The sequence below is a fragment of the Thalassophryne amazonica genome, chromosome 19 (assembly GCF_902500255.1).
Source record: "Thalassophryne amazonica chromosome 19, fThaAma1.1, whole genome shotgun sequence".
Taxonomy (NCBI): Eukaryota; Metazoa; Chordata; class Actinopteri; order Batrachoidiformes; family Batrachoididae; genus Thalassophryne; species Thalassophryne amazonica.
In genome coordinates this window covers 37060543-37087283 of record NC_047121.1, presented here as the reverse complement: position 1 = coordinate 37087283, position 26741 = coordinate 37060543, and the positions used below count along the sequence as shown (strand labels likewise).

Genomic DNA, 26741 nt, shown 5'->3' with positions numbered 1-26741 from the left:
AGTAAGAAGAAGAATTTTAAATTCTATTCTAGAATTAACAGGAAGCCAAAGAAGAGAGGCCAATATGGGTGAGATATGCTCTCTCCTTCTAGTCCCCGTCAGTACTCTAGCTGCAGCATTTTGAACAGGCCAGCTTTCACCAGCCATGGCATTATGTACATAAAAAAGATTACATTTGGAGGAATAAGTACATTTTTGTAGCTAATTTTTCTTTAAGATAACATCAGTTAATCTTTAAAATTCAGGAAACGTACAAAAAATGATTTCATTTAGTTCAAATCGTGGCTTTGCTGAACTAATAAACGATCTGAAAGCATTTTATTGTCAAACAACTGTTAAACAGTTTTAATAAATGGTAAATGGACTGCATTTATAGAGTGGTTTTCCATCTGCATCAGATGCTCAAAGTGCTTTACAAATAATGCCTCACATTCACCCCGATGTGAGGGTGCTGCCATACAAGGTCCTCACTACACACCGGGAGCAACTAGGGGATTAAAGACCTTGCTGAAGGGCCCTTAGTGATTTTCCAGTCAGGCTGGGATTTGAACTGAGGATCTTCTGGTCTCAAGTCCAACGCCTTAACCACTAGACCATCACCTCTCCTTGAAAAAGTTGTTTTGTACCACTTTGAGCCACTGCAGTCAGCATTTAGAACACACCATTCTACAAAGACAGCTTTTACTAAAGTGGTAAATGATCTCCTACTCATTATGGATTTGGAGACCACCACAGCTACTGTTAGATCTTAGTGCTGCGTTCGACATGGTGGATCATCTTCTACTACTCGATAGGTTGGAGAATCACTTTGGGATTTCTGAGAATGTCCTTGTTTGGTTGACATCCTACCTAACCATCCATTCTCACTGTGTCCTGTACAACAACATCACATCAAACCTTTCATTAAATAGGTTGTTCCACGTGGATCCATCTTAGGCCCCCTGCTCTTCTCCCTTTATATAGCTCCCCTTGGCATATACTGCAACAACGCTATGGGATTATGTTTCACTGCTACACTGATGACACTCAGTTGTACATGCCATTAACTGCTCATACACATCAAGACTTTAGAGGACTGCCTTGCTTCAGTGAAAAGCTGGATGTCGAGCAATTCCTTACTTTTAAATTTGGAGAAGACTGAAATTATGGTTCTTGCTCCAGCGAAACATCGACATCAGTTTGACCAGCTAACGCTTAACTTAGACTCATGTGTCATACATCAGTGTGACAAAGTGAGAAACCTTGGGGTGATTTTTGATCTCACATTGTCTTTTGACCTACACATCAGAATTACACCCGACATACCAACCCGTGCTCTGCGTTCCCACAACACAGGACTACTTTGTGTCCCTAAGGTTATAAAAAGGTCAACAGACCACAGAGCCTTCTCCTATCATGTGCCTACCTTGTGGAATGATCTCCCTGCAAAAATAAAACAGTCAGATTCCATAGAGACATTCAAATTCAGGCTAAAGATGCACCTGTTCTCCCTCTCATATGGCTAGCATACTGGTGTAGTATACACCTATGCTTCCTCTCCTTGTAATTCATATTATTAGCAACGGAACAGATCGCGGCCTCATTACATCTAAATTCTGGGTCTGTGAGTGGAGCACAGGGCTAGCTGCCGCCGACTACCTTAGTAATTCTCTTTGCTTCCCCGTTGATTTACTACTGGTGAATTAATGCCTCAGGTGCAGTTATTTCCAGCTGAGTGATTCTGCTCTTTTTCTCTCTGTCCGAGGCACTGGCAAAAACTTCAATGGATCCACTGTCACCTGTGTGCTTATTCAGGAGGGTTGGTAAAGGTTAGAACTTACTCATGTGAAACACTTTGAGGCAGCAGTTTTGTGATTTGGTGCTGTACAATCTATCAAACACTGATGAAGTTGATGTCTAAGACCAACATTTGTAGGGCATTTGTAACTCAATATTTACCTCCTCTGGTTGGAAACATTTTACTTTAATCGCCTCTTGCTGGTACATTTCTCTCCACCATTCAAAGATGATATCACAAGACAGAAAGTAAACTCAGCACCAAGTTATTAAAAGCAGAAAATATATATATTGTTCTTTATTACAATGTTATGCAGCTGATTACAACTATTTCAATTCAACATTTCTGTTCTATAAGCTTCAAAAATATAAAGCGATATATCAATTGTTTCTTGTTTTCATTTTTGTTCCTTGAATCTGGCATCACCACCAGTTTAATGTGGCCCCTTTTGCCTAATTCTTTTTCTGGAGTTCACAGAGTGGCATTAACCTTTGTGAATGAACATCCAGCTTGAGAAAAATAGCCATTGGTCAGTTCTTCCCAGGTAAAAATAACTTAATTGCCCCATTTTCCCACATTGAGCAGTGGGCCCATTCATTCTCGCATTCTTTCCTCCTTTCTTTGCCGCGGCAAGCTGACCCCCCCCCCCCCCCCCCCCCCCCTCCTCTAGCTGTGATGGGACTGTCATGCAGAAAGACACCATTGTGCCGTTCTGGATCCTGTTTCATTCCTGCCTTGTAATTAAGAAGGGATTGCATCGACAGCGAGTTGAGGGTGGTGGTGGTGGGAGAAGAGCCAAGGATTGGGTTAGTAGGTAATTTGGCTAAAAAGCAGAGCGCTGACCTGTTTTGTAGCTGCTCGGCCTGGGAGCCGGCACTCGTGAACCCAACTCCCCCGCTGACACTGAGCCTCCCTGCTGAGGTTTTGTTCATTGTGTGTGGGCATGTGCACAGAGAAACAGAAAGATCTCTCAGCGTTATGCAAGTTTTTGTGTTCACAGAGAATGATTTATTTGTTTATTGAGTGATTTATTTGGTTGTTTGTCAGCTGAACAGAGAAAGTGAGAGGAAGCTTTCATTTAACTTATGTCACTGTGAACTCATCATTACTGTGTTTGACTTACTCACAATTCCCTGATGAATCATGGGAAATGCGGTCAGCGAGATGCATTTTGGAGGTTAAATCACTTATTTCTCAACTCATGCTGTAAGTGAAACCAGACGTGGGACTTCACGTGTGTCCGATTATCGTCAGCACGCTCGCGTGGACATTTACATTCCGTTTAAGTGATAAAAGCAGGGATGTGTTTTGCGTAGTACCAGTTGGCACAAAAGTCTCGACAGCAGACACCTTAAAGTTTGTTTTCTTTGCTGTGTCTCTTAGTCCAAAGGCGGAACATTGAATTGCCACCATGGCTGATGTGCTGGAAAGCGGCGGGGCAGGAGCTGTCGGAGCGGCCAGCGTGGATTGGCATAAACGCTGCATCGCCTTGGAGATGCAGCTGCTGAGGTTCCGTCTTCAAGCAGGGAAAATCAGAGAGCTGCTGGCAGAGAAGGTAAGAGAAATGCATCATCGCTGTTATAACCAGGAGGTGCTGGCACGCAAACATTTGTGCCAGGTTTAGTCCTGTTAACCTCTGCCCAGTACCGCGTGGTGTTTGTCCCCACCTGGCCTCGTTCAACACTTAACCTCATTTAATCATCGCTTAAACGTTCACATGTGCAGTACCTGTTGTCGGAAAATTGAATGAATAGCTAATAGCTTGTGATTAAGTTGTCAGTAATCTGTACGCCAATTATTTTTACACCCACGCATGTGAGGGTATTGTTTTTAATTCTTTATGCCTGTGTCCATCTATAAAATAACAAGAAGCATTTTAATCTGATTTGAATCAAGTTTGGCGAAATAATTGAGGGTCAGCATCGGACAAAGTGATTTGAAGCGCTGAAGTGAAGCACTGTGAGTACCTTCTGGATGCATGGATGCTTCATTTTTCCACATTTTGTTTTTGTTGTTGTTTGTTACAATCTTATTCCAGAATGGATGAAATTTATTGTTTCCTCAAAATTCTACACACAACACCCCATAATGACAATGTGAAAAAATGTTTTGCGTAATTTGCAATTCATTAAAAATGAAAAAAAAGACACTAAGAAATTATATGTATGTAAGTATTCACAGCCTTTGCCATGAAGCTCAAAATTGAGCTCAGTTACATCCTGTTTTCCACTGATCATCCTTGAGATGTTTCTACAGACAAACATCTGTCTACACAAAGGGTCCTACAGTTCACAGTGCATGTTAGAGCACCAACCAAACATGAAGTCAAAGGAACTGTCTGTAGACCTCTGAGACAGGATTGTCTCGAGGCACAAATCTGGGAAGGGTACAGAACATTTCTGCTGCTTTGAAGGTCCCAATGAGCACAGTAGCCTCTGTCATCCATAAATGGAACAATTTCAGCTCCACCAGGACTCTTCCTAGAGCTGGCCAGTGGCCACCCATCTAAACTGAGTGAATGGCGTAGAAGGGCCTTAGTCAAGGAGGTGACCAAGAACCAAGGCAGGTGACAAAGAACCCAATGGTCACTCTGTCAGAGCTCTAGCATTCCTCTGTGGAGAGAGGAGAACCTTCCAGAAGGACAATCATCTCTGCAGCAATCACCCAATCAAGCCTGTATGGTAGAGTGGCCATTCCTTACATGGCAGCCCACCTGGAGTTTGCCAAAAGACACCTGAAGGACTCTGAGACCATGAGAAACACAATTCTCTGGTCTGATGAGACAAAGATTGAACTCTTTGGCATGACTACCAGGCGTCACGTTTGGAGGAAATCAGGCACCATTCCTACAGTTTTTGTTGTTGGAAAATTACAGGTTTGTCTGTTTACAAGATGACTCCTGTGTTTGGCCTCGCCTCACTGCTGCTCATGAACCTGTAATGTTTGTTTTGTTGTTAGTCTTTCTGCTGGTCGACGATGGTCTCGCTACTCGCTGGGTGTATGACCGTCAGGCTATGCTATATCTGAGCTTCTATGGAAGATCACGGTGCTCCATTTTCATCTTTTGGTGATGCGCCCTTTCGGTGGCATCTGTTTGTGCCGTTAGCTGGCTGTAGCGCCAGGCAGCGCTTCAGCGCTGATTGTGAGAGCCGCTGAATTATGAGTCCTCTGGGAGTATTCGCATTACGCTTCATTTCTGGCTAACATTTACAAAACATATGAGAAGCATATTAGATTTACACAGAAACACAGCTGTTTCTGAGCGTTTTCCGCCGTCTTGGTTTATTTTGTTTGAGTGAATAACCAGGTAACGTAATGCTGCCTATTCACTCTAACTGGCACTTGCTGTGTCACGTTCCTTCGGCTGCTGCCTTGTTTGCACTCGGGGTCGCCACAGCAAATCCAAGGTGGATCTGCATGTCGAATTGACACAGGTTTTACGCCGGATGCCCTTCCTGACGCAACTCCACATTACATGGACAAATGTGGCAGGGGTGGGATTTGAACCCGGAACCTTCTGCACTGAAACCAAGCGCATTAATCACTTGGCCACCACCCCTATAAAATAGACTTCAGATGTATTTTGGCCCTGCCTAGCTAGCAGCAGAGCGGCCCCTGTCTCTTGCCAGTGCAAATAGCCCAGTCTGATTGAAAATGTATGGCAAGTCATCGCTTTGCTTCTGTCGCTTGCTGTCACTTGTAGCTTATGCAATTGCAGCTTTACTTTCACTTTCACAAATAGTGTTTGTTGTTTTTCATCTTCTGTGTGTGAGTTTGACCCATCAGCATGGAGCTCCAGTGAGGGCTGCTCAATATACAAATAATGAATGTTTATGAGTTCAGTGGTACAAATATTTCATGAGGTGAAAGATGGAATGTACCTCATGAAATATTCCTTCCATTGAAAGTATGAAAAAACATTCATTATTTGTTATTTATATAACGCTGAAAATAGATCCTTGTCATTTGATATTTTATTAATTTATAAACAATAGAAAGGGGACTTAGATTTTGGTGGACATCACTGGTGCTTTGACATCAACAGTCCAACACAAACTTTAAATAGGATTCCAAAATTGTTCTCACTCAACTTGCAAAAAATAATTCTGACAATGCAGTCCATGATGCCGCGTGCTGACTTCATGTACAGACTGCCGTCTGCTTTCCTCGCTCGAGCGAAAAATTGTCTCAGAAATTTGTCCAGTTTTTCATCCTAACTTCATCCTAACAGCTTACAGCGTTGCGGATTTGTTTTGTTTTGTTTTTTTAGAAGAATTAGCATCGTCAATTAACTCCTTCAAATCATCATACGGCAGCAAAACAAATTCCACCACGTTTAGCTAAACACCGTTCCTGGTAGTGTGAGCGCGCGCAGTGGTCAGGCGTGCAATAGCACATTTCATACATTACCAAAATTGCATGCTAAAAACAACTATTGCACGGTCAATGAAACACAATGGTTTTAGTATGTCACGTGACATACAAACTACCAATCAAATGACAAGGATCCACTCCACCGTGATATAAAAGTACATATCCCACAGTTGAGACTTGCTTCGCCATGAAAAAGGTTCAGAAAAGTCACTTTTCAGGGGTGATCCCTGTAGTCGGGACACTTGCAAAGGTTTCAGAGCCCCTAAAATGGCCTGCAAGTTCCTGCAGTGGAAACGGGCCTCATATAGCAAAGCAAAGGTGATGATTTGGGACACATTATCATGTCAGTTACATCAAATTTTGGCATGAAGTTCAGTATTTTAACCTCCTTCACTACAGCTTTATTAGCAGTTTCATTTCTCTGCAAATATTTTGAACAAAGAGGATGGTGATGGAGCCACTCCATCGGCTTTTTCTCTGTGATCTGTAAGTTTCATTCAGGAAAAACAAAACAATTAATGAACATGAATCCGTTAAAACACAGGTTTGGATGAGTGTTGCTCAGCTGATGTTGTAAACAGTCAACCCACACATTCTGTGTCATCACAGGTTGGCTCCAGTTTAAACCAGAAAGAATACTTAACAACTTACTCATCACTTCTGGTGCTTCCCCTCATGTTGGGAAATATAAATACCAGCCACTGGCGAAATGCTCGTAAAGTTGCGGTTGCGATGAAGCCCGCCTACCAGACGCTTTGGAAAAGTAGTCGACCATCATCAAGAGATGCTTTTGTCTTCTGAAGATGTGCTGGTAAAATAATAAGCACTTGGCTTACAAGCAGCAGACAAACTGTTTTTCCTGCGTTGGCATTTCTCCTGTTCTTGTCGGTGTTCTTCACAAATTGGATGATCAAGGTAGTTGGCTTTCGGTATCATGTCTAATTCTTCGAGCAGTGGAGTGGTTCATTCACTCCATCAGCAGGATGTTTACAGTCCAAACATCAGCCAGTGGTTGATAAGAGCAGGACGACTCCCCGCCGTGTCCTCTGTCAGATAATGTCAAACCGCCGTGCAGAAACACATACTGACATTTTGAACCATTTCTGCAAACACCAGCAAAAGCGAGGTGGTCTTCTGCTACACTGATCCCGGAGGGGGATGTGCAGTAATTAAACACAGAGAACCCAAAGAGAAACACGTAACAAATGCACAAGCTATGACCTTTTAGTCTGAGCCTTTACGCTGAAGGAGTCATGTGTGTTTCAGACTTGGGGGGGGGGGGGGGGGGGGGGTTGCTGAGTAACTACTGTTCTGTCGAGTTGTTGCTGTTTGGAAAGACTGCTTCACACTCTTTGTCTTCCCTCTTGCCAAGTTAGGAGTGTTTTACGCATTGACCCACTTTGGTATGGAAAAACATGAAAAAAAACTTGACGTGGTTGCTTGTGACATGGCACTTATCTCCAGGGAGAGAGAGGGAGAGAGACTATGTTTGAAAAGGACTGCTTCTCCCTTTAACAACTTATTTGTGAGGCTGCTTTGATTTGGAGAGGGGTAATCCATAGAATAGAAAAAAAATGGCCTTAGTTTTCTATATTATTATTAGTTTACTATATTATATTTTTCAAAACAATTATGTCTTTTGGGGAAAAAAAATTCTCTTGTTCTCCAGTATCACACATCATGCCTAGACGTGTGACAGTCTGATATTTTGGATTGTATCAGTCGCATATCTGACATTTGCCAAAATGACTGGCTCGGATATCAGAAATTTTCATTGATTTATTCATTTTTTATAAACGGTTACTCCAAAACAAGTGTCACTCTGCAGCCTATCTCCGCAGTCAAAGGGCATGGCGCTGGGTACACACTGGAAAAGGATGCCAATCTATTGCAGAGCCACATATGCATAGACAGACAAATCCATCCACACTTCCATGCACACCTACGGTCAATTTAGAGTTATGTCTTTGGAAGTGGGAGGAAGCCGGAGCACCCAGAGGGACATGCTAATATCCCTCTGGGTGCTCCATTTTGACAGTTATTACGGTGCTTTTTTGACATAATAACTGTCAAAATGCCATTTTTATGGCATGTTTTTAGTGATACGTGTCTGAAAGTGGCGTATCTGTGGCACTGTTGGCTTGCCATAGCGGGAACCCACACGAACATGGCGAGAACATGCAATCTCCACATAGAAAGGACCAGATGGGAAGCGATCCCATGACCCTCTTGGTGTGAGGCAATCGTGCTAATCTCTTAGCCACCATGTGCCTGAAATCTGCTGGAGCCACTCTTGCAATTTTGAGTTACAGCTCCTGGTGCTTCTGTTACCACTGGAACTATTTTGGACTTTACCTTCCACTTCTGCTCCAGTTGTTCCTTCAGCCCTTGATAGTTCCCAGGTTTCTGGTACTCCTTTTTTCTGATGTTGCTGTCAGCTGCCACATCAATCACAACTGCGGTCTTCTTTCCCTTGTCAACCATCACAGCAGCTGCTTGTCTGTCTGGAATTGAAGTCCCACGGGACCTTAGCCCTGTCATTCTCAACCAACTTAAGCGGTGTCTCCCATCAGGAGTTGGGGACTTCTCAATTACGATTCAATTTACTTTATTTGTATAGCTCCAAATCACAACAGTGCTGCCTCAATCCACTTCACACGAGTAAGGTCTAACCTTACCAGCCCCCCCTGAGCAAGCACAGGCAACAGTAGTAAGGAAAAACTCCCGCTGGTGATGAGGAAGAAACCTCAAGCAGATCAAACTCAGAGGGGTGACTCACTGCTTAGGCAGAAGAAACAAAGAACAGAAAAAAAAAAATCAGAAGAGCAACAAAACAGAGGCCATAATTGAAACTAAAAACAGTCCATCTTGGGTCTTTAATCCATGCGTGTCCATGTCAGCACTGGCAGGTCCATAAGAGGTACGACTTACAGTCATTGGTGCAACAGGCAAGACATCCTGATGTCAGTCCGACACCCTGGGGTGCAGGGCCAGGATCCATTGAAGTTTTCATCAGTGTCTTGGACAGAGAGAAAAAGAGCAGTAATGTGAGAGTGTTTGCTAATCTTGATAGCACTTGAGACTTGAGCTAATGTAAGCTAGCTGCCGGAAACACCTTATGGTCTCATGTTACCGAGTCCGCCTGTGTATCATTGTGGTTGATTAAAGGACATGGTGCACATTATTTAACACTCTGGTTAGCAAAACAACATCAAAATATTCATGATTGTAAGTCTCTCTGCTCACATGTGGTAATAATTAGTGGTCGCTAATGTATTTTATTGCTAATTATCCCCTTAGCTCGGCGAGTCAGAAGGTATATTTCCAGAAAGCATCTTACTCTGCATTTCTTGCGGTTTCTCATTGTGTGATGTGCATTTTAGCAAAGGCAGAAAAAACCCAATGGCCGGCAGACAGAGTGAAACAAACGCTGTCATATCCAATAACGAAGCTTCTGAGCTTTCATTCGAAAGTGATGGCTCAGATTTTCATAGGATGTACAGCAAGAAGAAGACACACTTCACCCCGAAACTGAATTTGTTGAGAGTGTGTCAGATTTTGGATTTTGGAACAAGTGCTGACTCTGCTGTCTGTGTCACAGGATGCTATTTTACTGCCACCATGAACACGCACATGGAACATCTGCACAATGTTGTTTTTACAGGCTGCCTGAACATGCAGATGTATTTCTTACATTGGAAAAAGTCAAAATATGTTATTTTCAGGAAATAATGGACTTTCTATCTAAAGTCCCCAGAATTGTGAGGACCTGACAGCAGAGCTGCCGTGGAAGCACATGAAAATTGTGGAGATGATTGGCAAGAGAGCCGCTTTTGGAAGTGACCAAGAGAGTTCAGCAGCCATGGCTCATCGGGAGTGGGCTGGACACACCCATCCGCACCAGCTGGGATTATCCTTTTTCTTCTTCTAAATCAAGAGCACAATGAGAAAACAACTCATGCCGGTGGCCATGGTAAGCCCCCGTGCACAGAGATGGACTTAACCACAGCGAAACCCTGGAGGACATCTGTCCACAGGAGAATGGCGTGGACCTGGACATTGTTCTCCGGCTGGCGATCGTGTGCCATCCATGCATGACGGTGCTAGTCAGAACTTCTTTGATGGTGTAGACGTGGACATTGTTCTCCGGCTGGCGATCGTGAGCCATCCATGTGTGAAGACTTCTTTGATGATGTGGACTTTACATATTTAATCTTAGAAATCATTCTACAAGTGGGTGAGTGCCCTGTTCAGATTTTTTCCTTTTTTATTTTGTTCACAGTGAAGCTGGTAGGCTTTGTTATTTTTTTAGTTTACTTTGAGAGAGTCTCTCAGATTTTAGATCTCAATGTGTGCGGAGTCTGTTCTCTGTACTGGAGCAGCACACTGTTTTCACACCATTATAGCTCCAACCGTGAACATGCACATGGAACTCTCCGCTGTTTTTCAGGCTGCCTGATCACAAAGATTACAAACTGAGATGAAATTAAAAATGACCATCAGAGATAAAAAAAAAAAAATTCCCTGAGATATGCTTCAAGATGACATATGACAGATATCAGATTCCAAAAGTGTGTAGATTTTCTACGGCTTTACTTTTGTGGCACTTTTTTGGGACACCCTGTACACTGTGTTCATGCTGTTTTAAAAAAGAAACACAATTAATGGTTTATATTATTCACTTTAAGTTTAAAAAAGGGATATTTTACAGAATGCTGATGATAGATGATATTTCATATGACTTGAAGATTAAAAGAGAATTTATGTATAAATTACAGTGTGCACAAGAAGGTTAAAAGATTAAATATTATTTACAAGGTGTTAAAACAGGTTAATGTGTTACATGTGGTACTGAAAGGGAGTGTGTTCACAAAGTAGGTGGAGTGTGGATGCAATTATTTTGTTGTTAAACTCATTTGAACTGTCAACTCTCTCCCTTATTATTTCCCTTGAAAAGGGCTCACCACATTAGCCATAGACAGATTGGGAGAAAACCTCACTGTTTGTCAGTGTGATGTTTGACGCATGAGTGTAAGTAAAGTGTTATTGGTCAAACTAATGTCGATGTCTTGTTGGACCAAGAACCATCATTTCAGTCTTCTTGAAATTTAAAAGTAAGAATTTGCTAGACATCCAGCTTTTCATTGAAGCAAGGTAGTCCTCTAAAGTCTTTATATGTATGAGATTGCCAGCAGGTATCGGCATGTACAACTGAGTATCATCAGCATAGCAGTGAAACGTGATCCCATAACATACACCCAAGGGGTACTATATAAAGGGAGAAAAGCAGGGGGGACTAAGACAGACCCCTGTGGAACCCTGCAACAAGATTTGATGTGATGTACAGGACACAGTGAGAATGACTGGTTAGGTAGGATGTCAACCATGCAAGGACATTCCCAGTAATAACAAAGTAATACTCCAGTCTATTGAGTAGTACACGGTGAGCCACCATATTGAACGCAGCACTAAGATCCAACAGTAACAGAACTGTGGTGGTGTCTGAGTCCATTGCAAGCAGGATAATGCTTTAGTACAAGGTGTTTTTAGAGGATCCTTGAGTACTGCTGGAATGACTTTATGTCAAATGAATGGCTGTTTAGGGCAACTTAGATGAGAGGTACCACTTGCATACTGACGGAGTGTCCATTACAACAGTTTGGCAGTGTGATGTGTTTCTGGGCGTGATCCAGTACATATAGCAGGTGCTGTGGCAGATGGATGGTTATTTTTGAGAGGTGGGGATGGACAGGTTTTCTGCCTGGGTGGTTGCCATTCACAACCCAAGATGGTTGTGTCATGTGTGGCACCAGTGCGTGCTCCCAGACCTGACCTGACCTGCACTGAAATTAGCACTATTACTTTTAACAGAAAGAATTTATGACAGTGGGTCCAGACCACACTTCAATCCCACAACCTCCTGACCTCCAACTTGACCGCCAAAGGAGCTCTTCCAGCTTCCTAAACCATCTGGCTACTTCAATCTGATTTCTCACGTGTCCAGTGCTTGTTTGCTCGCTGTTATTTCACTTCTGTCATAAACAGTAATTACTCTTTGCACCTCTCTGGTTTAACTTAAACATGCTGACTCACAATGGAGGCTTTTGACCTTGAGGTGAAGAGTCATCCAACCACTAACCATCAGTTTCTGCCCACACCTCTTCTGCAGATGAGAGCTGACGTTAGTCCAGGTTAATTTGGCTGAAAAGAAGCGCCCAACTGCTTTGACTGGAATCTGGGAAACAGGAGGCCTTTGTGAAGGTGGTAAGATGGCAAAGAGAAAGAACAGAACAAAAAGAAAGTGAAACAAATATGAGGAGAGGAATTTAGATGCATTTCTCAAACAGTGTGATCCATTAACATGTTTGTTCTCCTTGCAGCCGGGTCACTTAACTCCGGTGAAAGGGTTCATTCTGTGCTGGCCGTGTGTGTGTGAACATTTCAGAGTGTGTGAATGTGTGCATACATACAGGATGGATGGTTTTTGATGTTGAAAGCACAAAAGATGACGCAAGCTCGTGCTTACACTAATTGTCGGTCTTCTGTGGCACTGTTTGAGCAGCGGGAGTATTGTACATCTGTGATGTGCAGCTTTTAATGACATCCTCTGTGATTCTTCTGTGTTTGAACATTAGTATATCACAGTGTTCAATTCTTCAAACATGAGAATTTGAAACGATAAGTTGAATTCAATCATCAGGGATGACTGTACCATATGTATTGATCCTCAAAACCACAATCAGCAATTCTACAACTGAAGGAATGGTGAACGAGGAAGATGTCAATTTTTTTGCCCTGGCACAGTCAGAGCTTTGTCTGTTAGGAGGCTAAGAGAAATTCAGTGAAAGGAGTAACATAAAATATACAGTGCATCTGGAAATGATTCACTGTTTCACTTTTTCATATTTTGTTATGTTACAGCCTTATTCCAAAATGGATTAAATACATTTTTTTTCCCCATCAAAATTCTACACACAATACCCCATAATGACAATGTGTTTCTACAGCTTAATTGGAGTCCACCTGGGGTAAATTCAGTTGATTGGACATGATTTGGAAAGGCACACACCTGTCTACATATAAGGTCCCACAGTTGACAGTGCATGTCAGAGCACAAGAGCACAGGATTGTCTCAAGGTGCAGTTCTGGGGAAGGTACAGAAACATTTCTGCTGCTTTGAAGGGCCCAATGAGCACAGTGGCCTCCATCATCTCTAAATGGAAGAAGTTCAGATCCACCAGGACTGCCAGCCCCCCCCCCCCCCCCCCCCCCGGTCTAAACTGAGTGATCGTGGAGAAGGACCTTTGTCAGCGAGGTGACCAAGAACCTGATGTTCACTCTGTCAGAACTCCGGCATTCCTCTGTGGAGAGAGGAGAACCTTCCAGAAGGACAACCATCTCTGCAGCAATCCACCAATCAGGACTGTATGGTAGAGTGGTCAGACAGAAGCCACTCCTTAGTAAAAGTCACATGGCAGCCTGCCTGGAGTTTGCCAAAGGGAACCTGAAGGACTCTCAGAGCATGAGCAACAAAATTCTCTGGGCTGATGAGACAAAGATTGAACTCTTTGGCTTGAATGCCAGGCATCATGTTTGGAGGAAAGCAGGCACCATCCCTACAGTGAAGCATGATGGTGGCAGCATCATGCTGTGGGGATGTTTTTCAGCAGCAGGAACTGGGAGACTAGTCAGGATTGAGGGAAACATGAATGCAGCAATGTACAGAGACATCCTGGGTGAAAACCTGCTCTAGAGCGCTCTTGAGCTCAGACTAGGGCGACAGTTCATCTTTCAGCAGGACAATGACCCTAAACACACAGCCAAGATATCAAAGGAGTGGCTTCTGGACAACTCATGAATGTTCTTGAGTGCTGAATCTGATTGAACATCTCTGGAGAAATCTAAAAATGGCTGTGTAGCAACAGTCCCCATCCAACCTGATGGAGCTTGACAGGTGCTACAAAGAGGAATGGGCAAAACTACCCAAAGATAGGTGCACCAAGCTTGTGGCATCATATTCCAGAAAACCTGAGTCTGTAATTTCTGCCAAAGGAGCATCACAAAGTATTGAGCAGTGTATGTAAATACTTATGTACATGTGATTTCTTGGATTTTTAGTTTTAATAATTTGCAAAATAATAATAATAATAAACCTTTTCATGTTGTCATTATGGGGTGTTGTGAGTAGAATTTTGAGGGGGAAAATGAATTTACTTCCATTTTGGAATAAGGCTGTAACATAACAAAATGTGGAAAAAAGTGAAGTGCCGTGAATACTTTCCGGATGCACTCTGCATCCAGAACACTGTACGTGCTTGTGACATATTGGGTGGTGCACTGTGGAGGGAATGTTTTGTTTCCCTTTATTATAATGAGTAGACTTTTTTTGTACTTTACTGGCTCTGTAGCATTTTCATTAGAAAGGTTACAAAGTTGGCCTATTAAGATGGCCGAGCACATCTTTTAAATATCTTCCCTGCGCCATCATTCACGGTTATGGAGAGGATTAAGTGTCTTTGTGCATCTCTAGGCAGGTTTCTGACTTGGTGGTCTATCTACACAGTTGTGCTTTTGTGGTAAATTCCAGGAGGTATCTTGCCAGAACCTGTACTTCTGAGCTGAAGAAATTTTTAATTAAACATAAGTATTGTGAAGAGTCCAACTCCACCCAAACGGAATCATTGGGGCCTTAAGATTTTTTTCTCATTGTGATTACCCCATCCATCCAGCGAGCTGCCATGGTAACTTTTTTTTTTGTCCAAATCCCAGATGCAAGAGCTGGAGCAGAGGGTGACAGAAGCAGACCAACGGGCTGAAACTGCTGAGAAACAGGTACAGGGTCAGTTTTCATCACTTTCAATGAAGGTTGAAATTCTAAGTGCACAATAAGCAAATATTTAAAAAGGAGTGGAGTTTGTGCACTCTGCCACTGAACAAAAATATACTCTGAAACGGACCTTTTTGACATCATTAGGCCCCATGTCCATATACTGTAGCATTATTTCATTTTGATTGTTTCCTGGGCACTGGCGTCTTTTTTTCCAAGTACTTTAAATGAAAACAGAGTGTGTGTGTGGCTGCATGCAGCTGCCGCCAGAAAAAAAAGGCAAACACCACTTCTTTTTTCTGAGCGGATGCATTCAAATCAAATCAAATCAAATCAATTTTATTTATATAGCGCCAAATAATACTGCCTAAGGGAAACATGTATAAAGTGAATAAAATTGGTCCTAGCACAGAACCTTGTGGAACTCCATAATTAACCTTAGTCTGTGAAGAAGATTCCCCATTTACATGAACAAATTGTAATCTATTAGATAAATATGATTCAAATTAATTAATGGTTAGGGCTTCCTTGAGCAGCCTGGTAGGAATGGGGTCTAATAGACATGTTGATGGTTTGGAGGAAGTAACTAATGAAAATAACTCAGACAGAACAATCGGAGAGAAAGAGTCTAACCAAATACCGGCATCACTGAAAGCAGCCAAAGATAACGGTACATCTTTGGGATGGTTATGAGTAATTTTTTCTCTAATAGTTAAAATTTTATTAGCAAAGAAAGTCATGAAGTCATTACTAGTTAAAGTTAAAGGAATACTCGGCTCAATAGAGCTCTGACTCTTTGTCAGCCTGGCTACAGTGCTGACAAGAAACCCTGGGTTGTTCTTATTTTCTTTCAATTAGTGATGAGTAGTAAGATGTCCTAGCTTTACGGAGGGCTTTTTTATAGAGCAACGGACTCTTTTTCCAGGCTAAGTGAAGATCTTCTAAATTAGTGAGACGCCATTTCCTCTCCAACTTACGGGTTATCTGCTTTAAGCTGCGAGTTTGAGAGTTATACCACGGAGTCAGGCACTTCTGATTTAAGGCTCTCGTTTTCAGAGGAGCTACAGCATCCAAAGTTGTCTTCATGTTGGGAAAGTGTAGGTACACGGACCCACAACAGGGGGCGCAAATGAACGGACAATGGAATAGGTCAAATAACAACACTTTACTGTTGTGAATGTGCACAACAATACAACAGATTGCAACAATAGACAATAGTCAATTCACAAGGTGTCGTGTGGGCAGGCTCGAAGATAGGAGACGCCTGTCCAAAGCAGACCGGAACCACACGATTTCCTCCGCCACCAGACCCCGGGAATACTGGAGCCAGCCAAGTCCCGAACTCCCAGGTGGCCACTGCCTCCGCGTGTCGGATCTGGTACTGCTGGCGAGGAACAAAAAGCAAGTGAATGAGGATGCGTTTGCACCCAGGAATCAGCACGGCAGGAAAGCTACCTCCACCTCTCGTTGGAAAAACAGTCCAAAAGATAATGCACAAAAGTCACAAAGGATATTGTCAAGCAGACAGCTGAGGTACGTTACCTTCCAGGTAGAACGATATCTCGGCAAAGGAGGGTGGAGACGTTGTCCTGCTGATATACTCCTGCCGATCAGATGATTGGTAACAGCTGTTGCAGGTGATGCGTGACAGCTGTCACCCTGGCTGCTCCTGTGAGGCGGCTGCGCCCTCTGGTGCCTGGAGCCCGCACTCCAGACAGGGCGCCCTCTGGTGGTGGGCCAGCAGTACCTCCTCTTCTGGCGGCCCACACATCACTTCAATGAGGATGTAAAACTATTGACGAGATACTCTATCTCACTTACAGAGTTTAGGTAGCTACTCTGCCCTGTGTTGGTAAATGGCATTAGAGAACATAAAGAAGGAATCATATCCTTAAACCTAGTTACAGCGCTTTCTGAAAGACTTCTAGTGTAATGAAACTTATTCCCCACTGCTGGGTAGTCCATCAGAGTAAATGTAAATGTTATTAAGAAATGATCAGACAGAAGGGAGTTTTCAGGGAATACTGTTAAGTCTTCAATTTCCATACCATAAGTCAGAACAAGATCTAAGATATGATTAAAGTGGTGGGTGGACTCATTTACATTTTGAGCAAAGCCAATTGAGTCTAATAATAGATTAAATGCAGTGTTGAGGCTGTCATTCTCAGCATCTGTGTGGATGTTAAAATCGCCCACTATAATTATCTTATCTGAGCCAAGCACTAAGTCAGACAAAAGGTCTGAAAATTCACAGAGAAACTCACAGTAACGACCAGGTGGACGATAGATAATAACAAATAAAACTGGTTTTTGGGACTTCCAATTTGGATGGACAAGACTAAGAGTCAAGCTTTCAAATGAATTAAAGCTTTGTCTGGGTTTTTGATTAATTAATAAACTGGAATGGAAGATTGCTGCTAATCCTCCGCCTCGGCCCGTGCTACAAGCGTTCTGGCAGTTAGTGTGACTCGGGGGTGTTGACTCATTTAAACTAACATATTCATCCTGCTGTAACCAGGTTTCTGTAAGGCAGAATAAATCAATATGTTGATCAATTATTATATCATTTACTAACAGGGACTTAGAAGAGAGAGACCTAATGTTTAATAGAGAAATTAATAGAGCATTCATAGCACTTTTAAGTTAAAAATCTTTCAACTTTTCAGAGAGGCACTGTGATGCCACTACAGCATTATTTCAGGCTGTCTGCAATTATTTTTGCTGATTTGTCACTCAAAATCTTATCAGAATAAAGACGAAAAAACCTCATCTGTGACAGCAGATTGTACAGACGATGGATTCTGGCTGTGTGTGAGTATGTGTTATCGCTTTACATTATAAGCTTGTCATTATAGAAAGAAATGCCATAGAAACAAATGTCATGAGGAGCCCCCCCACCAACACACCCATCACCCACCAATACAACTTAAAAACACCGAAAATGCTTGGAAGAAGTGTTTTGGGGCACTGCCTCAGCACTTTTCAGCCAGAAAAAAACACTGTATGATCACAAGCCCTTAAACTACAACTTATTTAGCAGATTTTGTATGGTTTATTTGTTTATTTATTTGCATATTTATAATTTCATAGCTATTTTATAAATTGTGTGAATAAATCCCATTAATGAAGTCACATGTGCACAGTCTGCTGATATTACAGGCATACTCTGTCATCTATAATATAATAGCCAAGTGTCCTCTGTGTGTGCGTGTGTGGGTGCATGTTTGTGTGTGTATGGCTTCAAACACGGAGAAACTGGTGAGAGGTGATATTTGCCGTTTGGTATGCTTATGTATTTTGAGTCAAGGATGAATGTTGTGAAAACGGAACGTTGATAGGGCTAATATTTTTGGAGAAATTAATTATATTAGTTAACAACAATGAACAATGGATGTTGTGCTGCAATGCACCATGGGAGTTCGGGGGTTTGGGGTTTTAAATGTTGTTGTTGTGGTTCATGTTAGTTTAACAGTGTTGTTAGTGTTATTGATTTATTGTGTTTTTGTAGTTCAATTGGTTTAGTCAGTTTAATTAAGTGTCATGTTGCCATTACTATGAGTGGATTAAGTGCCATGTTGCCATTACCATGAGTGAGAAGTGTAGTGCATTTAATGTCTTCCACCACCGTCTTTGTTTGTGGGTGTATAAAAATAACAACACTGAACAATGGATGTTGATAATTACATTCTGGACTCGCACGCCGTTCCAGCAGTGGGCGGTAAATCATTTAAATGTTAAAAGCGTGTGTGTGAGATTTTATTTAGTAAGTTCAATGTAAGTACATAATATAACTGTAAATATTTTTAAAATACATAGATGACATAAGAAAGTGAAATCACTTATTTCCATTGTGGTCCATTTAAAAGTCAAATGAGAATAATTAAGTTGTAGTAATTATAATAGTGTGTATATGATAACAAGAATCTAAACAATTTATAAAACATTAGACAGTAAATTAACATAAAAAAAATGCATAATTAACAGGAAATAAAAGGGTTGAGTTATTCTTCTAAAAACTGTTGAGGTTTAAGGTCAGAGGTTCTAAAAACATTCTTGACTCACACTCCATTCCAACTCAGTATAGAAAACTTTACATAATTTACTAGCGCCCTTGAAAAGTGTCAGCTACCTATTTACAACACTACCCAATCTAAAGCCTGTGGATCCCCACAGGCAACACACTAGTTTCAGTTTAATTGTAGATTTACTGTCACTATTGGCTATTTTTGGTGTTCCTGTAAGTGAAAATTTGATGGTGCCCTTTCTATAAAAACAATAAATACTAAAGGGCTTAAAGTCTTTTCTTGTATCCTTTCTGTTTTCTTTTTCACTTCACATCAAATAAAATAAAAGTACATTTGCCCTGTCTTTTGGTTGTCTTTGTATATTTACTCTTCTAATTACACACTGCAGATCCATATTATGGAAGAAAAGATGAAATCTGCAAACATGCAAACCAGTGAGGCAGAGAGCTTGCTGTGCAGAAAGTATCAGGACCTGATGAATCAAGTTCAAGAAAAAGACGTGCTGATAAAAAGATTAGAGATGCAGCTGGAACGACAGGTATGGTTGAAACCATGGGACAAAGAATAGAATTTCCATTTATGTTCATAAAACATAGGTAGGAATAATCCACAGATGCTGTTTTCTTTGATTACAGATCTTAGCCAGAGCCCAGGAGGCAAAATCATTGAGGAGAAGGCTGCCAAGATTAAAGAGTGGGTTACGGTTAAACTCAGAGAGGTAAGCTCAGACAAGCAGATCCACCACGCAAGCTGAGAAGTAGTATCTGAATACAGTTTACAGTAGAGCTGGGTATCGATTCATATTTCAAGAATTCGATTCCGATTCTTAAGATTCAGAATCGATTATTTCAGTTCAATTCGATACGATCTGATATTGATTTGGGTTAGTGTTATTAAAAACGTTTTTGAGCTGTTATTTAATTGTCTAGCTATGCAACATAATACTAGTATTATATTGATATTTGACAGAAAATTAATGAAGTATTGGTAGTTGATGGCTATAAGACTGATGGCATGGACCAACCTCCCTCCCAGAATGATAGAGCAGTATTTTTATTTTACAAACATACTGAAAGGCAGAATTACTGAACAGATCCAGGGTAGCCAAAAGAGGGCATCAGAGGTACCTGGTTCATTGGCCCTGACACAGGTACATTTCTCCATGTTTTGGCCTGATGCATTGTTTCTTTTGGCTTTAAAGTAAGGCTGTAACAAAGAAAAAACTATATATATATAAAACTATGGCTTTACTTCACAAAAGTTGGCCCTCAAAATGTGGGAAATAGTGTTTCAGAGAGTTATAAATCGATCTTTTCAACCCAGCACTAATTTACAATATGCCATACACCAATGCAGATTTTACAAATAAACACGTCCACCAATATTTGGACATTGATAATGTTTTTCTTATTTTAGGTGTTAATATGTTAGGGCGATTACATCCAAATTGAGTGAGCGGTACAGGAACCGGAGCACTTCTTCTATGTGGTTGCCCATTTATAACTACCAAAAGTAATTACACATTTAACTGCTGAGCTGTTTCCTGGTTAAGTGTGCGTTCAGCCTTTGTGAGTTTGTTCACAACTCAGCAGAAATAAGAAGGTCAAGACAGAATTTCAAGTCTTCCATATCCCTTTCTAGAGCAGATAGCTCTGTGGGATAAGGAGTCGGGTTATCCAGTATTGTAGAGTTGGGTTTGACTCCTAGACGCACTACCTGTCTGCTGTCTTTTCTCCTGTCTGTCCGAGGGATGACTCCATCCAGAAGTGGGAGTGGACATCTTCTTCTGTAATGGTCATGAAATAGACAGGATCTGTGGACCCCCCCAACTTCCCCCTTTCCCCTTCACTCCCCAGCCAGCCTCCCATCCTAGACACCACCATGGACTCCCAAAATTTCCTGTATATTTGTATTGTCGAGTGTGTCAGTAGCATGGCCCAAGTAGTGGGTCACCCCTTTGAGTCTGGTCTATTTGAGATTTCTTCCTCAAATCATCAGAGGGAGTTTTTCCTTACCACTGTCTCCTATGTGCTTGTTCTGGGGTTAATAAGGTTAGACCTTACTTGTGTGAAGCGCCTTGAGGCAACTTTGTTGTGATTTGACACTATATAAATGAAACAAATTGAATTTAATTCAATTATCCTTGGACAAAACAGTTAATCTGCATTGTCCCAGTGTCCTGCATTGGACTGGCATTCCATCTGGGGCGGGGGTGTCATAGACAGTCATTTGCTTCATGCTAGGGAAACCAGGTATAAACACGGGCACCAGTAATCCTTAGGAACTATACAGATACGCCTCTGATGGCTGAGTCAAAGTGTCATTAAAAGCCTGGATCTTTATCTCGATCCATTACATTCACCAATGGCTCTTAAGTCCTATATCCCGGTAGCTATCCCCAATTGGTAATACACGGAACAAGCCATCACAACCTGCTCTAGGCAGTTTTTTCATACTGTGCTTTTACAAAGATACCCATTCCAGAGAACTCTCACCTCACTCTAGGCCACCTTGGGCGCTCTTGTCAGTGAAATACAGGCAAAATACTACACATAGCTGTTAAACAGCACAGCAGACAATTGTCCAATTACATTTGGGGCTTTAATAACACGGGACCACACAGAAAGCACTGCAGTTCCTACACCGCTTACCCAATTTGGACGTAATTACCCTCTAATTAAGGCCAACAGTCTGTTGACCGCATGTGTATTCATTATTTAAATAGTAAATGGACTGTAACAATTTTGTTGTGCCTTTTTTTCCATCTGCAGCCATTAAAGTAGGCATCAACAAATTAATGAAAGCAGTATTGAAAGCACATTAAAACTGACAGAAATCGTAAAATATCGTGCAATTAAAATGCTCTATTCAAATCTTACAGTGACTCCACATTTAGAAGATGGAGACTCAGAAAACGTCTTTCTCTTGTCTGTGTGATCTTTGTCAAGTCAAATGATCTCCTGATTGCAGCATTTGAGGAGCTGAGTGAGGAATTGGAGTGCCTGGGTTTACGATGGTCCTGGATCATGACTCAGGCTGTCAATGAGATACATAATGCGGAACAATTATGTGTTCACCTCACTGCTGATCTTTCTTTTTTTAAAAACAAAGAAGAGAATTTAGTCATGTCTCATGGAACAATGACACATCGCTTTACTTTTCATGGTTAGGGCCCCTTCACACATACAACCAATTCCAATGCAGTTGGGACGTTGTGTAAAATGTAAATAAAAACAGAATACAATGATTTGCAAATCCTCTTCAACCTATATTCAACAGACTACACCACAAAGACAAGATATTTAATGTTCAAACATATAAACTTTATTGTTTTGTGCAAATATTTGCTCATTTTGAAATGGATGCCTGCAACACGTTTCAAAAAAGCTGGGACAGTGGTATGTTTACCACTGTGTTACATCAGCTTTCCTTCTAACAACACTCGAACAGCTCATACGACGGTTTCGTGCACGCAGGAACACCGTGCAAGCAGCTGTAGCATGTGCAGCCGCATCGCACAGCTGCTGGGGAAAAAAAAAATTAAAATACATGCCACCCATGGGATTCGAACCTACACTTTCCAAAAGCTCTGATTGCCAGCCAGAAACTTTACCACTGAGCTACCATCACTGTCCTGTAAAAGGTGAGGGGAAATGCCTGATATCAAGGACATGGACATATTAAAAAAATAATACCACACACCATATAAAATCAATGCATTTTATTAAATCCCTCTTATCAAGCAGACAATATAAGTATGATCATCTGTTCCTGTGTAGATGACCCATGGTCACAGACATACAGTCACAGCCCAGTCTCACTTTTTTTTTTTGTGCTCCCATGACGAAATGAGTCAAATTTTTGTGACAGGGTTTTTTAACTCACTATTCCTAACCCTACTCCTACCCCCAACCCTAACCTTAACCATAACCTAATCTTACTCTTTCCCCCCACCCTAACCATAACCATTCCGACCCCCTGCTTCACTTTTAATTTCATGCAGCCATCACGGAATGAATTAGAATGAATTTGTGCTGCAGTGATGAAAATGAGGTGCTTTTCATCACAATATCACGAACCAATAGATTAATGTATATTTTGTGCTGCTGAATCACGACTTGCCGTGAGATCAGGTTGACAATCATGAAATGACATGAATGATGAAACTGGATGCTCTTATCATGTCCATATCTGCTGGTGGCGTGTTCAGCTGGCCCCGTGTACTTCCTGCCTGACACGTCTTGCAGATAGCGCACCGCAGGACAAACGTCATGTGGAACAGAGCTCACGTGGGTGACGTGACATTCAGATCGCCCGCTGTGTTTTATGATCTGACGGTCTGTTTCACATGGGGTAGCCTGTCTGTGCATGGCATGCGCTTGCTCGCTGCAGCCCATTGCAACAGCGATACCTGTTTTATGTTAGGACAGCAAGCAGACACACATGCGTCACAGTGGACAGTTATTAGTTCATGTTCATCCAAACATGGTAGGTGTTCTGCAGCCATGACGTCCAGATCCACAGATCTCCACAGCTGCTCCTGTCAGTGGACACACCCGCTGTCAGTTCAGCGCACAGACCGTGTCACTGCGTTCGTTTGCAAAGCCACACTCGAGGGGTCACTTAGACAAATTTCACATCCAGCTCGACAGTGATCTCCTGATGACTCTTGTCATGCTAATAGTGCAAATGGCCACACATTTTCTAACTGCCAAGTGAGTGGTGTTAGATGTTTGTGTGTGTCGGCTGGAATTTGGCTGACACCTGCCACGAGAGGGTTCGATGAGCTCTCACAGCGCACACTCTGTCTTTCAGCCACTGGTGTGCGTAAATAGCTGTAGCAATAGGTGTACAAGGCATTGGAGGCAGCTACGATTTTACACGTATTGCATACGATTCCTGCTTCATGCGCACTTCATGTGCAATTTGACCAAATTCGTACTATGTGTGAAGGGGCCCTTAATGTGGTCCAACACTTGACTTAAATAATGTCCAAATAATTATGTTTACTGTATGAATTTTGTGTAGCATAAAAGCATAAAACATCATTTCAATCATATTGTTATTTGTACATTTGTAATTCATGCTGATTTGTTCTTTCTTGTAGATGGAGCAGGAAAACCAGCAGTTGAAAATAGCCAACGTGAAGCAAACAGAACAAATAATGTTGCTCCAGGACAAGCTGCAAAGTGAGTTTGAATGAGCTCCTGTTCTGCTGTTTCTTGTCATAAATTCAGGTATTTTTTGTTTTTGTTAATTAAAATATACATTCCCAGGATACCAACAATAAACAGTTGTTGGCATTTATTTTGTCTTCCAGTTCTCCTGGAGAAGCCTGCTCCATCTGGATCCCCTGCCACCTCCCCTGTCATGGACACTCACCTGGTGCCCAACAGCCCCCTGTTTCCTCCCAGCTGCCCCAGCACACCGCCAACCCACGAGGACTGCTGGAGGCAGGCAGGCCCCCATGTGGCTGTCGCTAATGTCAAGACCTCACCAACAGGTTTGTAGTTCAGTCATTCTGTCTTCAAAGGTAAATTAAAACCCGACTCGTGCTATTATACCGAACCTCAGAGTGCTCTGATCACCTTTGACAGTGGGGTCATATGCAAAAAAATGTGTTTTCAGAAACCTTTTGTAGGACTGAATGAGAGCGAGTAGCTCAGCTGTTACGAAAATAAGTTAAAATTGTGCAAACTACCTAACTGCTTTGTGGTGCACAGTAAATTTTGCTGAGTCAAACAGACTCTGCCAGGAGTACATTTGGTCAGACTCACAATTCGCTGTTTTGCAGTTGTGAATCTCGTGCCATGTCGCAGTCCGTGACTCGCGCGAGAGGTCTGTTTCAGCAGGGGGCACAATGTAAACAAACCTCGTGAAGTATGGACAACAAGACAACATTGAGGCATAGCGGAAGTCCATCACAGGTGCTTACACCTCCTCTCGATAACCTTCTCAACTTAGAAGAATGTGTCATCATAATCACCTGTGAACTCGCTGAATCGACACCATCCACGTCCTCACTAGCCATTGTTTACATGCGCTATGAGATGCCAGAATTCTGCTGGCGCCACGGTGCATTCTGGAATGTGCAGGGGCCCCCAGGGGGATTATGGGAAACATTAAAGTACTGAATAGTGTTAAATCATCTCTATCATAGTGTTAAATCAATTCCGTCATAGTTAGATGAAGACTACTTTGAGTTACCCCGAGTCCGAACCACTTTAGCTAACCGGCTAGCCTCACTTTGGGTGTTTATTAAATCGTGTTTTTGGGAACTGCGCAGTGGTTCTTCTATAAATTGGCTTTGGAGTGGACATTAAAAGTTATGAGCCGCTTATTTTCTCAGTAATCATGCATTAGCGTGGCTTAACGGATTGGGCTACCAATAGCTGCTAAAAGTACTAACACCATTAGTGTACAACATTAAATACTGCAAGAGTTTCACTTAGCAGGGACGTCTTAGATGATCCATTAGGACGTTTCACCTACAATAAGCCACATTACTGCAGGTGTTGGTAATAAAATACTCCAAACAAAACAGACACAGGTTCTACAACAACTAGCAGCCCCTGCCAGCAGACCTTTAGTTACGGAGGTTCTGAGAGACAAAGATACTCGACTGAGCCGCTGTATGTCAAAGTGACCACACCTCTAATTATACATGACTTTATAGCTTAAAATGTCCAACTGTTTTTAGAACAAACTGGACAACTGAATCTAGAAACTGACATTTTGTGTCATGCAGGTGTTTATATAGATAGATAGATAGATAGATAGATAGATAGATAGATAGATAGATAGATAGATAGATAGATAGATAGATAGATAGATAGATAGATAGATAGATAGATAGATAGATAGATAGATAGATAGATAGATAGATAGATAGATAGATAGATAGATAGATAGATAGATAGATAGATAGATAGATAGATAGATAGATAGATAGATAGAATCCCAATTCCACTGACGTTGGGACGTTGTGTAAAATGTAAATAAAACAGAATACAATGATTTGCAAATCCTCTTCAACCTATATTCAGTTGATTACACCAAAATACAAAACTTTATTGTTTTTGTGCAAATATTTGCTCATTTTGAAATGGATGCCTGCAACACGTTTCAAAAAAGCTGAGACAGTGGTATGTTTACCACTGTGTTACATCACCTTTCCTTCTAACAACACTCAATAAGCATTTGGGAACTGAGGACACTAATTGTTGAAGCTTTGTAGGTGGAATTCTTTCCCATTCTTGCTTAATGTATGACTTCAGTTGTTCAACAGTCCGGGTCTCCGTTGTCGTATTTTGTGCTTCATAATGTGCCACACATTTTCAATGGGCGACAGGTCTGGACTGCAGGCAGGTCAGTCTAGTACCTGCACTCTTTTACTACGAAGCCACGCTGTTGTAACACATGCAGAATGTGGCTTGGCATTGTCTTGCTGAAATAAGCAGGGACCTCCCTGAAAAAGACGTTGATTGGATGGCTGCATGTGTTGCTCCAAAACCTGGTTGTACCTTTTAGCATTGATGGTGCCATCACAGATGTGTAAGTTGCCCATGACATGGGCACTAACACATCCCCAAAAAGTTGAAAGACACAACGTCTATAATTTCCAAAAACAATTTGAAATGTGGACTCATCAGACCACAGCACACTTTTCCACTTTGCGTCTCTCTATTTCAAATCAGCTCAGCCCCAGAAAAGGCGGCGGTGTTTCTGGATGTTGTTG

The 26741-nt window shown here is 41.8% G+C and overlaps 1 protein-coding gene across 1 annotated transcript in view; it reads left to right on the top strand.

The window, feature by feature from the left end:
• Positions 1–26741, top strand: part of plekhh1 (pleckstrin homology domain containing, family H (with MyTH4 domain) member 1) — a 92368-nt gene that overhangs the window by 12385 nt on the left and 53242 nt on the right. The window contains 7 exon segments of the mRNA XM_034195402.1: positions 3168–3332; positions 14921–14983; positions 19392–19541; positions 19639–19663; positions 19666–19721; positions 24111–24192; positions 24324–24506. Coding sequence (XP_034051293.1) covers positions 3189–3332; positions 14921–14983; positions 19392–19541; positions 19639–19663; positions 19666–19721; positions 24111–24192; positions 24324–24506 — 703 coding nt within the window. The 5' untranslated portion in view covers positions 3168–3188.